The 18,790-nt window shown below is 35.4% G+C and overlaps 1 protein-coding gene across 5 annotated transcripts in view; it reads left to right on the top strand.

Annotated features, from left to right (window-relative positions):
- The first annotated feature begins 325 nt into the window (after nucleotides 1-325).
- Nucleotides 326-18,790, top strand: part of LOC113050478 (FERM domain-containing protein 4B-like) — a 42,010-nt gene continuing 23,545 nt past the window's right edge. For 2 of the 5 annotated variants that reach the window (XM_026213456.1, XM_026213455.1), the window contains exons 1-4: nucleotides 13,815-13,999; nucleotides 17,643-17,708; nucleotides 17,819-17,913; nucleotides 18,682-18,774. In XM_026213456.1, coding sequence (XP_026069241.1) covers nucleotides 13,838-13,999; nucleotides 17,643-17,708; nucleotides 17,819-17,913; nucleotides 18,682-18,774 — 416 coding nt within the window. In that variant the 5' untranslated portion in view covers nucleotides 13,815-13,837. Of the gene's footprint in view, nucleotides 575-13,811; nucleotides 14,000-17,642; nucleotides 17,709-17,818; nucleotides 17,914-18,681; nucleotides 18,775-18,790 lie in introns of those variants that run through there. The other 3 variants (XM_026213458.1, XM_026213460.1, XM_026213457.1) reach the window with 3 other exon arrangements.

The following is an 18,790-nucleotide window of genomic DNA, read 5'->3' as shown; positions in this document are numbered from 1 at the left end:
GTAAATTTTAATGTGTGGGAGCTTCCTTTGTATATTTACAGTGTTCTTTGGACTCACCAAGTCAAATAAATGCAATTTGTGATTTACTTTTTTTGATGACACACTAAGATTCTTCAATAAAGAAAATAAACAACATTACTATGCTAAATATCCAAAATCATTTGGTAATATTTTGTATATCATGTGCATATAACTACTTTCTGTGTACTCACTGACACTATACGTTTTATTATTATTGTTATTTTTGTTTGTTTTTTCGCCTCGCGTCAATGGCGTTCGCATCACCATGGCAACTTCCGAGGGGAATCCGTCTGCTCAGGCTGGACTGACTGAACGGAGGAGGGGTGAACGTGTGACGGACGGAGGGGACTCGACCGACAGAGCTGTTTCCTCAAACCTGACATGAACTGTATCACCGGCTGCTTGTGTTTTGGGCAACGGTTTTCCTTTTGTGTTCATGACTTTGGACGCGAGGTCACGGAGACTATCCTAACAGAGTTATCCTAGCCTCCGGTAACAAAAAAGACAAAAGATTTTCGCAAACCTGGGGGCTTGAACACAACAATAAAGAGAGGTAAGTTCCGCTTGTTACTGAAAGGGCTGCATGTTCTGCATGTTTTTTCCGCTATGTTGTGCTTTAGGGATAAAGAATATACAATATTATAACAACTTGAGGATAAGAAGTTCAGCTTACGTTATGTTTGATATATGACGACCGCACGGTGCGTACGTTAAATCTTGACTGACGTCAGAAACTTCACCTCGTGTGCCATGGTCACTGTGCACTATGTGGAATACACAAACAGCTTATTCTTCTTTCTCTAGGATCATGCAAACACAGACAGATGTGATTTAAACTTTGCGGAAAGCGTTTCTGGTGGTGAAATACAGGGAGCACCTGACTCCTCATAAATGAGCGTTCAGTTACTGATTACAATGTAAAAAAAAAAAAAAAAAAACCTTTTCCTTGATGGTAGTAGCTGAATCACACAGTTACTCTTTGTAAAGTTGTAGTTTTTTTTCATAAATATAAAAACTGCGTTTTAAACCTTGTGTCAAACGGTCAAACCTTGAACAATATGACTACCTGGAGTAAGGTGTGTGCTTGTTTCCTGTTGACACATGTGAAAGCTTTTGATTAGAAACCCAGGCTCAGTTTAAAGCACCAAGAAAGACAGAACTCCATCAAAAAAGCCCATTTTCTCCATCGGTCCTGCAGACACTGAGTCTGAACTTCCTGTTTCCTGAGAAAAACAAACAATAGGAGACATCCTGATAGTCTGTGAGGGTGATGCATTTTAGTCCAAATTTAAGAAGGATAAGAAGTGCTTTTTTAAATTTTAGGGCTTGTTTTAGGGAGCAGATAATGTTATTTGGCTAAATCAAAATGAAATTTAAGGGAATCAGTCGGTTATATTTTTAAAGGCGAGGAGTTTTTATTTTATTTTTAAAATTCAAAATTTGATTTACGCCACAATTGGTTATATTTTAGCTGTTTTTCTGTTAAAAGCACACACACACCTTCAAACACACATGCATACTAAAAATGAGGTAGGCATTGTGTTGATCCTACTTTGGCAGTTCAGTTTCATGCATTAAATAAGGTAAATTTACCCAATTCCTTTAAACTATTAACTTATATAGTGAATTCTATATTTGGTACTCAAAATCATTTGCCAGTAAGTGTGTGTTAATGGATTTGGCTGTAGAAACCAGGCTTTTAATGTTCAACTACCATTTAAAGCAATGTTTTTTGTATGTTTTTTTTTTAATCTCTGGAGGTTTTTAGGGTAGAGTGCATTTATTTTGAAGCACATATAAACAGTCACCATCCCCCTTCTCACGATTGCATAACTGTCTGTATGTTGTGTAGGGCCCATGTCAAATTTCAGCTGGTATCCATTTAACACTACATGATGCTGTTATATGATATAGTTGTAAATCCAGTATGTTCACCATGTGTAACCTGATAACCAGCTCACCTTCCTGTTGCACAACAAAGGAAGGCTGACCACAGAAGATAATATTCCATGCCTTTGTGTGTACATTGAAGGCTGACACATCCAGAAGTGTAACTTGAAAATGTGCATTTTAGGGGAGTGAGTCAATTTTGGCTCTTTTAGAAATTTCTACACTTGATTCCAGCTGGATCTAAGTTTGGTTTAAGATTTAGGGAGCTGATTGTCAATTTCTCTCTATGGGTTGGCACGGGCAGTAATCTTTAAGCTTGGAAGTACAAATCAATTCAAAGCTTCTGGATTTAGTGGTGCTGGCATGCCTCAGAGGGTTATGTGGATTCAGTTCAATTCAATTAAACCAACTCAGTTACAGAGTACGTGTGACCCAGTGTCGTATAATTGATCGCTTATTGCATTAAGGACACTGGTTCAGTCCAATTTGACTGTGTCCTTAGAAAGGCATGCTGATTAATATGCCATAAGATGGCTGTGATGTTGAAACTACAAAGTACATTTGTAGATCTCTATATACATATGTAGGCAGAGTGAGTGAAACTGTGTTTTTGGGTTGTAATTGCCAAGACCCTGATGAAACCAGATAATGTTTGCAGATGCATTTGTGTGTTTTATAGCTGTTTTTGACTTGCTTTTCCATTGTTTTGTCTTTACCGGATTCTTTCAATTGTCCAGAGGCAGCTTTGAAAAACAAAGGATCCAAACTTGGTTTGGGAGTCCATAAACCTGTCCACGGGACTTCAGTTCAGGGTGTCAGTCTGTAAAAATATAGATTGTGTAATATAATCCCATTGTCTGTTTCACTTTTATAAACCAGAATTAAAGACTTATAGAAAAGATATGAATGAAAAAGCTTAATGTTTCTATTGGAACAGAACAGAATCACATTATAATTGAACTTTAGCTTCCATGATGCCCTGCTACTGTTCTCCAGAGAAAACTGAGAATTAACTCATTTTCTCTTTTGCACTGGCAGGCATATGTTCAATTACATTCCATCAATGCCCGAAAGTGAAAGTGGCTATTAATATCAGTCCACCTTACAGTAGACACAGAGAGGAAGCGCTGATGATAATGGGCCATCAGCCGCTGTTTCATCTACCACTGCTGGAGTATAAGTATGTGTTTTTCCCCTCTCAAGAGATGCCGTGATATGGAAACATCCTCACTGAAAAATAGACGGCCTACAGTCTGGATACAGTGGAAATCAATAGTTCTGTATTGTGCTGCTCCACTTAAGTGATAGCGCTGGAGGGGTCATGGCTGATTCTTCAATATTTCTGTGTTTTATCTCCATTATGGCTTATTTTCAAGGGAGATGAATAGAGTAAATACAATGTCCTGTAATATGGTAAATATTATCAGAATGAGGTTTCAGAAATAGTGGGTTAGGTTAGTAGCACACATACAGCCCTAAGGCCACAGTGACAATAAAACTGCAGGCATGAAATGGACACAGGTCAGGAGCTCTTTTCATCTAGCAGATGGTTAAGGAATTGCTTTTCATATGACAATGAGTGACAAATCCATCACATGCCATTTGCTTTTTAATAATTATTCAGCTTTAAAGAAACAATTTTTCAGTGACAGATGCTGCGTTATTAGTGGAACTTGTTAATTTGAACAAACCCCGCATCCTTATTTCAGTTATGGATTGTCCCTCATTGTTTGTGCTACAGAAATTGTATACTTCAACTTGTGTGGTGTTGTTGGGGAGAGATGCTTCTTTTCTAAGTTATCTGACTTATAATTTAAGTATTGGAAATGATTAAGAATTGGTGGGAATTTGTAAACTGTGATCTGTATAGAAATGTGAAATTTTTAGAAAACACACAAAAATATTGGTTCACTCAAAAAAAGAACCATTAGTGTGGTGTAAGCACATGTTATGAAAATGTATAAATGAGATTGTATGTTACATAGTTACAAATTGCCATTAGTGTATTGGATTTTCACCTGGTGAATGATAAAACAAGTGAAAATGTTCCCACCAAGGACAATAATTAGAACTAGAATTTTTTTTAATAAACATTCTAATTCTATGAGAACTGGGAAGTCCACATCACAGCTAAAATGATAAAGAAGAATGATGTCATTGAAATCACTTTCAGAACGATGACATGAAGGAACAGCCAATCAGAATCTACTTGAACTTATAAAGCTCACTCACTAAAGTAGGCAGCATAACTGCAGCTCACATTTAAAATAAACAGAAAATGATTGGTCATTGATGTGGATGCTAATATAGTTAACATTACAGTTATCGTACTAGGTGTGAACATATATATATATAAGTATACAATATATTTTTCTCTTGTTTTAACCAGGCTATAGGGATCAAAATATCATTGAAACTTGCAAGTAACAAACCTTCAACAAACTAGCAACTACCTAATAACCACCAAAAACACTATAGCAATACACTAAAAACTGAGGTGTCTGGACCGAGCCAAGTTAAGGCTGGTCTGTGCCTGCTCAAAATTCAATGTAAAGATGATTCCACATAAAAGCCAGACTAAAGTATGCATCAGATCAACTAAGTATGCAGTTGTACAGAAAGCTGATAATATGTCAGTTTCCCTGCTTTAGCCTCAAACTCTGAAAAATGGATGACTCAAAGAAAGAGAGAGCGTGTCACCGTAAACTGACCGTCAGGTATGACTATAGCCTTGGGGTTGGGCACAGGCCTTGATAAAGACTTGACAAAGAGCAATGACCTTCTCATGCCATGAATGACCAACATGTGGTGATTGAATTGTTGCCCAAAGGAGATAGTAAGCTTTACATGAGAATGGTGTGTTTTAAGATTCTAAAAAAAGAAAACATCTTGAATGAATGGATCGTTATGATAAGGTTTAGAGAAGAGTGTAGAGTGCAGGTGGCATGTTGTGATCCAGCTTGTCATGCCTGTGAATGACTTGCTCGTGCATTAGCTTTCCCTGCTGTGCGCTGTCTTGTTTATTTATGCTGACACATGGCATGTGTCTGTGGGCCATTAAGCGGCATGAGAGAGGATAAAGTCATTTGATTGTTCTGTCATCTGTTTCCTGTTCATGTACTCAGTACAGTAGAATTACGGCAATGTTCAGGGAAGCATCTTATATAGCATCTTATATATTTGCATACTATGCAAATAGTACAGGTATGTAACTCGCACACTATTTTTGTATACTTCCCTTTCTTAATAGCCTAAAAATGTTCTCATCCACAACATGTTCAAGGACTGTGTATCATTACAGGAACATTTTGCACGTGCTTGCTAAATTCCAATGCCAATTTTAGTGTTGAATGAGATTTTAACAATTTTACAAGAGACTGAGCTTGTGTTCTTTGTCTGAAAAAAAAAAAAAAAACTTACACATGGCCTTTTACAGCAGTGACCTTAGCTTGAACTCAGCCTGTTCTGTTGCAGTAACAGTATACAGTAACTCCTCTGTATTTATTTATTTAAAACATTCTTCCACCTCCAAAAATTATTCCATATCTTAAGGCCAGAAAGGATGAAAATTGTCCTTTTAGCATGGCTTAAATAAAGTGAAATATGTCACACTGATTTTGAAGGATATGACAGGGGACAAGGACATACGTTTCAGCACAAATGTTTTGAAATGTTAACACAGTGGTAGTTTGTATAATGTGTTGGAGATGTGTTGTGAAGCAGGAGGGAACATTAAATATTAATAAGGACAAGAGCCAAGAGAGATGGGATAAGCTAAACACTTCTTATGCTTCAGTAGCACTATGAATACAAATTCACAAAAATGCACATATATAAACATATCAGTGTGATGATACATTCGGTTATGGCATCAGAATGTTTTAGTTATTGTGTACAAATAATTTTCTAAGAATTAAGTCACACATGGAAAATGCCCTAAGTCAGTAATTTTCAACTGGTTATGACCCAAATAATGTATAGACCGTGCTAAATATAAACATAATGAAATGAAACTAACCATAACCAAATTAAAAACATAAAAATTATTAGAAATTTTTAAGTCTGTGAATCGATAAAAAAAAATCACACAGGTTTGTGTGATTATTAACATGAGCATAAACACACAAAAAAATAATATCCACAAGACTCCATTAAATACATTAATTAAGTGCATTAAACAGACATATTAATCACAGATATTTTTTTGATTCTAGTCCTACATTTTTTTTAAAAGGAGATGAAAATAATTTTATCTTAACATCAAAGTCTGTACATTTATTCAAAATATACCATATTTTTGTGCTAATTCATCTGTCATTCATCTGCCAAAAAACGTATATTACAGAAGCAGCCAAAAAGTTGGATGGCAGCATTAAAAAGTTGCTTGTCATGGTTTTTGATGAGACCATGAACAATGCAGCCAAAAAAAAAGAGAGAGAGAGAGAGAATATATACAAGGATAAATCTGGTGTTTTATGGTGTGGGTTGTGAATTTAGAAGATTTTGATTTAGAAATTAAATGGGGCAGTTTTATGTTCAGCTTACAGTATGTCATGTTAATAATTTAGCAAATTGTTGGACCTATTCAGTTAAATATAAAATTTCATTGCCTGATTTTAAAATCAATTTGTTTGTTTTTGTACAATAAGCAGTTTGTAGTGTTCAAATAAGTTAGATGTAGATATTCATACATAATAGTGAAGTGAAGTGTGGCCAAGTTGTCCCATACTCGTAATTTGTGCTCTGAATTTAACTCTGAGTTGCTTATAAGTATGATAGCTTAAAAAAATGTATTCAACTCTCCCGAACAATTTCTCTCAGATTTTTTTTTCTCTGCCATTGTCTGCACCCCCCACCCCCCCACCCCCACCCCTTACAGTGAAACCAAGAGAATCCATTCATGGTTTTCACCTCTTGCAAATGATATTTAAACTCAGTGGTCCCACATTCTCAATCTATCGTTCAGCAAAGTCCCTGCACCCACAATCCCCTCTATTATTAGAGGGGGCAGACAGACAGTACACGCAGAGCGCCGGGCTGAAGCAGCAGTGACCACCTCCCCCCGACTGTTCCGGGGCATCTGTGTTATGCGCACACACACACGCTCACACCCATCCTTTTTGTCATGGTTCAGAGGTTCCAACATAACCCAGCTCTCTGTGCTATGGCCTACATCAGCCCCAAGTCCCAGACACTTTAATTATTTTCACTGTGACAGCCCAGCAGGACACATAAACCAAAGACTTACTGTAATCTAAACGCCTAAAGTTAAATATTCATGAAGTCATAAGCTTATATATTTTTTTAATTTTCATAAAGATGTAAAAAAAATTAAACTACTCTGACAATACAGTGAAGACTAAAATATTTTTTTTTTCTCAGGAAAGGGCAGGTGCTATGAGTGGTTGCTAGGGTGTTTTGAATGGATTTTGATGTGTAGCTATATAGTTCTAGGTTGTTTGAGGTGGTGTCTAGTTAGTTGCTCACTAGCTCGAGTCAAAAGTGCCAATGCCCAAGTCTCTGATATTAATATTCATTAGATACTCTAACTTTGTGTATTATTAAATTGTATTATTACAATTTAAAGTAACTGTTTTAATATGTTTAAAAATGTAATTTATTCCTGCATCAGCAAATCTGAATTTTCAGCAGCCATTAGTCCAGTCAAGTCACATGATCATTCAGAAATCATTCTAAAAATCTTTATCTGGTGATCAAGAAACATTACATTAATGTTGCAAACAATTATGCTGCTTAATATTTTTGTGGAAACTGTGATCATTTTTCCCCTTTTTCAAGTTTCTTAGGTAAATAAACAGTTCAAAAGTGCATGTGTTTTTTTTTTTTTACTATATAAATGTATTTTACTGTCATCTTGGTAAATGTTTATGACCCTACACTTTTGATCAATAGTGTATGGATGGAGTACCTCTGTCACTTAATTTTTTTATCATCCACCAAGTGAAAATTTTATGTTTGATTGCTTTATAAAAAGTTTTAGCGCACCTCTCTTCAACAAGCAGCACAATTTGAGACATCATTCACTATTCACACTAACGTAACTGTACAAACTAAAGCTTATAGTTTAAGCTTATGAACACAAGATCAGGGACCCATGCTTTTTCCCTCAAAGGCATTTTATATTCAAATGCAACAGAGCTGATTTTTCTCTCTCTCCTGTTATGAAAAAGCATTATTATTTGTACATATTATGAAACCAGCATTTTAATATTAATTCACTTTTAGAATTGTATTGATTTTCCTAGCAATCCACCTGTCAAGCCATCTGTAACCCAACAGAGACTTCAGTCAGTCAGTGGGCTGGTCAAACAGCTGTTTGGTGTTGGCTCTGTACAGTAGCTGAAAGGTTTGGAAGGCATCCCAGTAATGGAAGGGTAATGCAGACACTGCACACTCTTGGGGCCATCAGCTGTTGATATACACACGTGTACTTTGAACCAGCTGCATACCTATCATGTCTGAGTGTATGTGCCCTCTGGATGCATGAAATGCCTTCCCCTTTCAGCCAATTAAATATGGTCATATTGCATTTGGTAATTGATGTCACATTATTGCTATGCTGGGGGACCGCACAGGATGATGAGGATGGCAGTTCTGTGCCGCCCTCCTCTGGGTTCTCAGTGGAAATTAGATCATTAATACAAATCAGTGTATGAATGTAACCATGGGAGTTTCTCTTAGCGCTGAAAAGGGAGAGGAAGATAAAAGACAGAAACAAATAGAAAAAGACAGAGAAACCATTTCAGCCAATAAAATGTCTCTGAATATTGCTGAAAATTACTCTCCCCTCAGGCCTTCTGAGATGTAGAGAGATTAGTTTGTTTCTTTATTGGAACAGATTTGGAAAGATTTAGCATTACATCACTTGCTCACCAATGGATCATCTACAGTGAATGGGTGCCGTCAGAATGAAAGTTCAAACTGCTGATAAAAACATACAATAATCCACAAGTAATCTACAGTCTCCAGTCCATCAGTTAACATCTTGTGAAATGAAAAGAATCATGTTTGTTTGAAACAAATCCATCATTAAGGTGTTTAAATGTTAAACGGTCACTTATGGCCAAAAAAAAAAAAAAAGTAGAAGAAAAAGAGTCTGTAATCCATAATAATGCTTCATCCAGTGAAAAAGGCAATGTCCTGTTGCCTTTTCATATCAAAGTTCAATAATAATGACATAGTTGTTTAGAACAGTTTTAGATTGTTTTCGTATACTGCTTGATCTATGCATATGTTTCTGCTGATTCAGATGAGATGACTTTTTGACTGGAGAAAGGAATAATATGAATAGAGGACACACCCCCTTCTGGACATACCTGTCAACCCTCCTGTTTTTCCCGGGATTCTCCCGTATTTTACCTTGCTATCCTGCTATCATCCTGTTTAAATATTTTCCTGTGTTTCTTCCATATTTTTAATATTTCTATAAAATAGAAAAATAAAAATTCCACTCTGCGCAAAACAGTTAAGCGGAAGTCCCACCCTGCAGCTAATTTCATTGGTTGGTTTACAATGACGGGTAGGTTTAGGGATGAGTGTTTGGTGTAGGCAATCAGTATTGTGATTCACATGACCAATACAATCTTTAGAATTGGCTGCAAGGTGGGATTTTCCGTTGAAGCAGTTTGGGGGAAAAAAATTGTGCGAAAAAGAACAGCAGCATCATGAGGATGGATGAACATGATGAGAGAGATGGCTTTGGAGTACCTGCAAAAAAGCCGAAAACTTTGTGCAAGTATCTTCAAAAATGGGAGAGGGAGGCTTACCCGTACTTAGCAAAGAGCAATATCAGGCAAAGTCATGCTTTTTGCAGTCTGTGTGTGACCTATGTATATAACAAGTCTCTTGCAGATGCAAGAGAGCCACACCACAAATAAAACTGTATCCCCCATCCATTCTCTCACACACTGTCCTACCCATTGTCAAGTAATAAATAAACTTGTGCTAAATTTATGTTCCGTTTTGTTTCTTAGTATATATGATGCAGGGTTGGATGTGGCGGGGGGAGAGGGGGTGCGCTTTGGGACGGCCCTGAAAATGTCCATTATTTTCAAATGTCTATGTAAATTGCAGATGTCATATAACACAACATGAAATTTTCTTGGTTGTGTTGGAAATAAATCCATTTAATTACCAGCATGGTGCCATCAAGCATCAGGCTTTCATCAAGTTTGTGGCATTTGAACACAAAATCTGGAAATTTAATTTGATTGGATGTTTTTCCCACAAATTGAAGTGAAAATCTGTGAGTTTTAGGCCCAATCCCAATTCTATTTTAAGTAAACTTACTCTAAAAAGATAAACGCACAGACGTGAATGCACGCAACTTCCACTTTCACGCAATTTTTGCAAACATTTCTTCGAGTAATATGACCATTAATATAAACTCACAATTGAATGTAACATAAAACAAATGATTACTTTTCATTAAAATCTTTATTTATGCCAATAAAGCTTACATTTATGCATCTTTTTGTTCGCTGTAGCAGCCATGTTGCCAAGATAATTAATATACTCTTCTTTTGAATTGTGGTCCCGAAAAATCTTTGTTTGAAGGGATATCTGGCCCTTCCCCTTACCCCTACCCCTCCAACTAAAAGAGAATCGAGGGGAAAGGGGAAGGGCTACGGGGTAGAATTAGGATTGGGCCTTAACCAGATATTTTTTGTCAGATTCTGTCCTGAACTAAATTTACGATCTACAAGGATTCATTAATCAACAAATTAAATAACAGGAGAGTTTGTCACATTAATGCAAAACAATAAAAATATCTTAGTGTTTTTCACTGTAAATATATTACAATTTTGGACTTACTATATAGGTATTAGCTAATTTAATTTTACTATGAATAATATACTTTATCATATATCAAACTTATGAGTCTGAAATATAAATATAAAATAAATAAAGTGTTTATTTAAGGATAAGTCAGCTAGTCATTATTGAATAAACTTTAAAGGGTGATCAGAATTGCACTGCAAAACATAGTTTATATTTATTTTTATTTTATTTTTTTGAGAAATAATTATATGTGAGAATAAAGAGCCAATGGAGTCATGTGAGAAAAATGTGAAATAAGTTAACTTGGACAATTGTTTCTTGTTTCATCCATCCAATAAAAACATTTAGGTAAATATTTTTATTTTTTTAACTCAAGCCAATGAAAAATAAATAACTTGCGATGTGCAATCAATGCCTCAATCGTAAACCTATCACATTATGTGAGACTATTATGGAAAAAAAACACTTCCTATTTTTTATTAATTTGTTTTTGAATTTTAGTTTTACACTAGGGTTTGAGGGTATGTGGCTCTTACAGATCAATGCAAGACTGCAGGGTGCCCTGATGTTTCAAACCTCTGTATTTGCTCTTTCCAATGCCACAGGCTTGTTGAATTCCCAGAATTCACATAAACCCTTGACTCTTTGCCTCCCAGCATCCAGTCAGTGCTTAACTTCAATGTCTGCTCTGTGGGGGAACTGTTGAGCACAAGTCACACGACTCTGTCAGTCATGGTTGGAGGCTTTTTAAACAAATTCTTGTTTAATGCAACTGCTTGTATTTTTTCTTTCTCTTTTTTTGCCCATATAAAAAGTAATGCTATTGAAAAAATTATATCTACTTTCCAAAGATTATGGTAATAATATTACACATAATATTTTTGACTCGTTGTTTTCTTTAATGGAATCTACCTGAATAAATCATTATAAATTATTTAATCTATTACGGAATAAAAATCCATATTAGTGAAATTTGCTAATTTTTTTTAATTTGATTCTCAAATTTCTTTGTTTTCAAGTATGGCCTGTTTGCATTTGACTTTAAGTTTCTTTGTAACTAAAAGACTGTGTATACATCTCAAGTAAGAAAATACTTGTTACTGCACTAGTGTGATTAAAGCATCATGCCTCTCAGTGTTAGTATGCATACTCTTCTACACAATGTTCTATAACAACAGAAACTTCAACATGAAACTCTTTCAAATATCAAACATAAAAATGAAAATTAAACATTGATAGATGTTTCCCTTCAATCAAAAACACACAAAATAGCACTTACCTTCAATATTTACTATCCATTTCCAGCCATTTGCAAAGCATGCTGGGAACTAACTAACTATCACCACCAAAACAAAACTGCTTAATTGAGCTAACTCTTAAAAATAAATAGTAAATTGGGTTTACTTCCGCTAGCTTGGTGTCTATAATGCTGTTTATCATGTATAGGCTGATTTTAACAAAGTATGTGGTAAAAAGGACAAATGTGATTAATCAGCGGTGACATTTACAATGTTACAAAAGACTACTCTTTCAAAGAGGTTCTTTTGAACTTTCTATTCATCAAAGAACAAAAAATTATGTTTTGCACAAAAGTATTGAGCAGCACAACTGCTTTCAACTTTGATAAGAAATGCACTAAATCAGCATATTAGAATGATTTCTGAATGATCTCTCTTACGTTAAACTGAAGCAAATATATTGTATGTGTCGTCTTGATTAATTATACTCCATGCAAATGTCTGTGCGCATAGCTATAGTAATTTATCACATCACTTATTGTGTCCTCGTAAAACTGCAGCCTTCCTAGTCCTTTTTTCATAGAATCATGTGGTCTGGATTGATTGGCCTGTTTTTCTTGGAGCTACCACTTATCTGAATTGTTTACTTTTTTCATGTTTCTCCATTCTCCCCGGGCTTTGTTTGCATCATTTTGAGATTTCGTTTACCTCTTGGAATAAGCAATTTTAGCAAGTTAAATCCTATTCAAGTGTTTGATTCATTTCTAGCAATTTTTCTCTTAGTATCAATAGTCTGTTTGCGTCATATCCCTTTATGTCTAGTTCATTCTTAATTTTTTTTGGAAGATTTAAATTTTACAAATATACATAAAGACGTATTAACTTCTCTTGAAACTACTGCCAAATATAACAGCTGTGTCTGCATGTTCCTATTCGATTTGTACAAATCCCACTCAGAATGACCTTTAAGTCTGAACTCAACACCAAAATGTGTAATGCAAGACCCCAAATCCATACACAGACAGCAGGAGGAGAAAGAAAAACATCCTCTTGGATTGCTACAACCTGAACATGTGACATATTGAATGTAATCTAAAAAAACATGGAACAGGAAGTGATGCTGAGGAAAACTAGAGCTTAGATGAATAATAGATTTAGTTGAGGGGTTCACTGGGAGGATGGAAAATGTCCTAAATTATTGCATTTTGTCCAATGAAGACCTTTTAAAGTTCATCTATAATTTGCTGTAGAGTTTGGGTGTTTATCATAACACATCAGCCTCCTATATTGTGTATGGCTCAAATGAAAGTAGGTATTTTTATACATTTTTCCTTTATGGACTATGCCGGGTGGAGAAGTGTGGCGTCTGGCAGAAACTACACCCTTAACAGAGACACTTTCACATACACACATACAGAAACAACTAATCGTAACCCTTACCTTCTGTGTCTTTAATCGCTATGACTAACAAAATTTATATAAGTAATTTAGTAAAACGTTGGTCATAAAAGACATACGCTTGTGAAAAGCACAGAGAAACCACAACTTTTGTTTATGAGAAGGGCCTGGTACGGCTGGGACGGTCATTGTGAACAATTTGTGTACATATGTGTGTGTATGTGAGTGCACTTATTTGTCCTCACACTCTTTTGTATATGAGCGTGTTGTGCCTAGTAGCTTCGGTAGGCTTGTCTCTGAGTGTGGATTGTTTGTGGCTTGCCCTCTCTCTGTGCGCTCTTCCAAGGGGGAAAGTCTTGGACAGAAGCCTACACACAGAGCCTTAAACCCAGCCAGTGGCATTCCGACCCTGGCTCCTCCAGGCTCCAGTTAGGTTACATCAGCCTCAGAGGGAGCACACAGCTTCTTAGTGTGCCAGACACACAGGGATGGCGCTGGCCTTATTTTGTGGTGTAGAGGATCTGCTGGCCTCTGGAAGTCAGTTAGTGTGGACTGTGGCCGAACAGGTGCTGAGGAGATGCTACAGTGATGGGCTTGAGCCCTGTAGGAGCTTCCTGCAGACATGGTGTCATCTGGGAGATGTCTACCAGGTATGAGATGTCTATATCTTTGTCATGTAGATTACAGTGTCATCATTTACTCATGCTCGAATCGTGTTGGTCCAAAACTGTGACTTTCTAGCTACTTCATAATGACAGTGGATGGAAACCAGGGATTGTCTAGAGTCTTACGAAACAAAGAAAAATAGAAAGATTCATAAAAGTAGCCTTTATGAATTATTCCAAGTCTTATGAAGCCATTTGAGGAACAAAATGAAATGTATTTATTATTCAGTTCTTGAAAATCTTGATAGCTGCTGTCACCACTCACTTTCACCATATGTAAAACTCCTTTTGTGCATCATGGAAGATAAAACGGCATATGGGTTTGGAGAAACATGAGGTTGTGTAGCTGATGATGGAATTTAAATTTATTAGAGAACTACTTCTTTAAATGTCTGACAAGAAATATTTTTGTTGGTTATTAATGGTAGGTCTATTAAGTCGAAACATGAATGTAAATTTTATTTTAGACATTCTCATCTACTCGATTCACATACTTTTTATGAGTGCAAGCGTCACTGTTTGTCCTCTTATTGTTGTGCTGAGGTCTGTCTGATGTCATTGTGTCTAAGAATTGTTGTATTAATAACCTTAACCTAGATTCAGTCATTCATCACATCTAATATATAATATATACTGTTAAACACTGATGTGGTTTCTTCAGAAGTCAAGATGAACAGCTTGTTGTCATCAGAGAAATCAATCAATGTTAAACAATAATGAGCTTTTCTATATTTTGTTGTATGTTAGTTTTGTGTAAAGCATTTGGAGAAAGTATCTAAAGTCTTTGTGGAACCACATCTGTGAAGACAGATGTTTTTTGACCATGTGGACACTGTGTGAAAAACATGTCAGCTTGTATACTTTCCATGAATAGGGAGTGAATATGAATATTTGTTTTTCTTTGTCGAAAAACGGTCAGTAAAAAGAGGGCCTTCACCAGAAAATGTTGTCAGTTTTCTTCAGGGGTTTTGTATTTAGAAAATAAAGTTGCCCAGTTATAACAAAAATTATTTTGTAATCGCGACTATTAATGTCAATTCATAAAATGTACATTAAAATACTTCTTTTATGGGGGAAACTGCATGCCATATTCTTTATGTAGGCTAGACATGCAAAGCAAGCAGATCGGCAAACAGAAAAATCTGAAAGAAATCTTTACAGTATTCTTTCAGTGCTCCCTTAAAATGACTGTCACCTGCTGCAGTTTAGCATGTGTGTATTTTTCTGGGAGGGAGTATGGGGCTCTGCTTGAACTCAGATTATAATTCTGGGTGAATGATCCATATGTCAAGAGCATTATACGTCACATGACCCTCTCTTTAGGATGGTCACTCATTCCCTCCCCCTTCCACCCCCATATGCACATAACTTAATTCATACGCAAACACAAATCCGTTATGCTTCTGTTGTCTTCAGATAAAGTTTAAAGTCACAAATTGAAATATTCTTTACAGATCCCAAAATCTATACTAATTTATTTGTCTGCATTGAACCATAACATGAGTTAGCAGAATGTTATAACAGCTACTCCGTGCCTGGCACAGCTTTTAGTCTATTAGCACACAAAACAAAGAAGATCTCTACATAACTAAATCTATACTGGACAAACAGAAAATACATAAGTGGGTGGTTTTTTAGGGATAAGTGGGCTTTTTAGTGGGGGGCAAGAAAGTCTTAGGGGGGAAGGGAAGTGATGCCACATTTAGCATAATTAATGCTGAGTCTGGTGTTCAAGAGCATTGTTTTTGGAAGATAAAGTTAAACTCAAAGCCAATGCTGGTGGAGCATATTTTACCAATGTATAGTAATCATTATTGACTGCTAAGGTATTGATCTAATCAAAATGTAAATATTTAATGAAGCAAATCATTGCCTAAGAATGAATTCCACGTAAGAAAAAAAAAAACAGTTTAAAGCATGACTTTAAACATTCATCAGGCTGGGCTATAGTCCTGTAAAGAGTTTCTATAGTGACTAATCCAAAATTAGACAATGGAGCCTGTGTAATTAACAACACAAATAATTCTCTCCAGTAAGACGGCTTAAATGCAGGACCTAGTTTTTTTTATAGCGGCTAGCCCTCAGATTTTTCTCTTTTATACAACTAAATTTAATGAATGTCCACCACATCCCAAAGAAATTTTCATACCAAGTACTAAATTCTAAAATAATTATATGTTATATTATATTATTAGAAAAAATGTGAGTCACAAGACAGTTGGTAAAGTCACATGAGAGTGCCTAGTTTTGGTTAATTAATCAACTGTTATCAGTTCTGGTGATTCACTGGTGAATCTGGTGAAGAGAGATAGTTTGGTTCTCATTAATTAAGCAGAATTCACGCATGATCTATGTTGAAACCTCAAGCTCACCACAGTTTGAATGCATGGAAGTTAATTGTGTGTGTTAATAACTTTGCAATTGATTTAATACAATATTAAAGATAAAATGAGGGTGGATTGATTATACATAATTATAGTTATATTATCCTGATAAATCTTATCGGGCAGCTTTGAACAGTAAAAAGATTTGCGGTTTGGAATCTCACATGACTATGATTCACTCAGATTATATTGAATTCTATTAAGGCTCGGTCTTGTACATAAAGGGCTTTTAACTGCAGCTGTGCAGCCAATGTGTAAGAAAACATGATGTAAGCCATGAAAAATAAATATAAGCGTTGTACTAGACATGGTGAAGAGAAGAATGTGTCTTTGTTTACGTCAGTTCAGATTTTTTTAGGCTCGTGTGAAGTCTTTTTCACTCACACACTCTCTCTGTTTTCTCCTCTCCCATTCTAAATCAAATGCTACACCCTAAATAGTATAAAAGCATAATTAGTACTTTCATTTAATTAAATAATTTAGTGTTCTGTGACTTTGTTGAATACTCCTAAAGTCACCCTGACAAGAGGCTTCCAAGATCATATCTACATCCAGTTGACTTTACAAGGAGATCAATCTTCCCAATGGGAAAAACAATCCAATTTATCAACCCAGTATCTGATCACACACTCTCCTCACATCAATAGATTAGCGTTTAGAAGTAAAGCAGTAGGTTATGATGATGACTAAATCTGTATTAGAGGTCATTATTGAGTACGTTCAAAATATTACATACATACAGGGTCAGTAAAAATAGGAAATTTACTATTGTCTAAAAGTTTGGGGCTGATAATTTTAAATGTTTTTGAAATAAGTCTCTTATGCTCAGCAATTATGCTAGTTTTTGTATATATATAAAATAAATATATTTTATATAAAATTCATAAAGTATAAAATATAAAATATATTAATTCTAAAAATGAAATTTATCCCTATGATGGCAAAGCTGAAATTTCAGCAGACATTACTCTAGACCTCAGTGTCACATGATCCTTTAGAAATCATTCTAATATTCTGATTTTGTGCTCCAAAAACATTTCTTATTATTAATAAAATAGAAATATTTTGTAACATTACAAAATGTCTCTTTTGATATACAGTTTATTGCATACTTGCTGAATAAAGGTATTAATTAAAAATAAAAACTTTTGAACAATTTGGTTGTTCATTACCATATTTTTGTGAATTAGTTACAGATATTGAATATTTTATGACTAACTGAATGTTGTGTTTTACTTTGACAGATGACAGAGGGCCGGCTGGTTCAGGTGCTTCTGCTAGATGACAGGCAGCTGGAACTGCTGGTCCAGGTGAAGCTTACTCAATAACTCGTAGATAGACAAGCAGACAGATAATATGTGATATAAAATAAAAAAAACAGACACCATATTAAGAGTATCACCTGTTTTGCCTAATACAGCCAAAACTGTTGTCCCGGGACCTCCTGGATTTGGTTTCATCGCATTTTAACCTGAAAGAGAAAGAATATTTTGGAATCTCCTTCACGGATGAGAAGTAAGTTGGTGAAGTGATTTGTTGTCATGAAAGATGCAGTTATGATTTTCTGAAATCTTGCTCATTGATAAGCCATAATCAAGCGCTATTTCACCACTTGCTGTAATACAAAGACCCTCCTGAGTAGATATTTAATTATAATATTAATTTATAGTATGTGGTCATTAGCCAGACGACCTCTGAATAATAACTAAACTTTTATTGAACTACTATACATCTTTGTCATTTTGAATGCTTTTGAACAAAAGGCTTAGTTAGGGCTTTTTTAAATACATACTTGCTTGATATGGATTCTAGTCAAGAATTCTAAAGGCCTGTTCATACCAAGGATGATTACTATAAACATAACAATAAGTTATAGTTCTGACATTTATTCAGAGTCCATACTACAAACGGTAAATGCACTTAAATGCGGAGAGAAACAATATTGTTGGAATCACATTCAGAACAATTTTTTTCCAGCCGATGAACGATAAAAACATGGACACCCGATCAGAATCAATCATGCCATAATGAGCTCTAGAATTTAAAGCATGCACTTAGAATTAACAAATGATATCGTCGGCTGGTGTAGATGCTAATATAGTTATCTTAATAGATATCATTCTTGGTGTGAACTGTCCTTAAGACCCTTTGATCATCCATTCATTTATACAGGATCACACACAACATGTTAAATTATTTAGTTAGTTCTTTCATTATAGCAGATACATGTTTCTTATGTCACTTTACCCAAGGTATTCAATTAATCTTATTTACATTCCTCAGGGGTCAGACAAACTGGCTTCAACTGGATCGCAGGGTGCTGGACCATGACTTTTCAAAAAAGACTGGACCACTTGAGCTCAAATTCCAAGTCAGGTTAGTTCAGATTCGC

Source organism: Carassius auratus, chromosome 31, assembly GCF_003368295.1.
Source record: "Carassius auratus strain Wakin chromosome 31, ASM336829v1, whole genome shotgun sequence".
NCBI lineage: Eukaryota > Metazoa > Chordata > Actinopteri > Cypriniformes > Cyprinidae > Carassius > Carassius auratus.
This window is presented reverse-complemented; position numbering and strand designations above follow the sequence as displayed.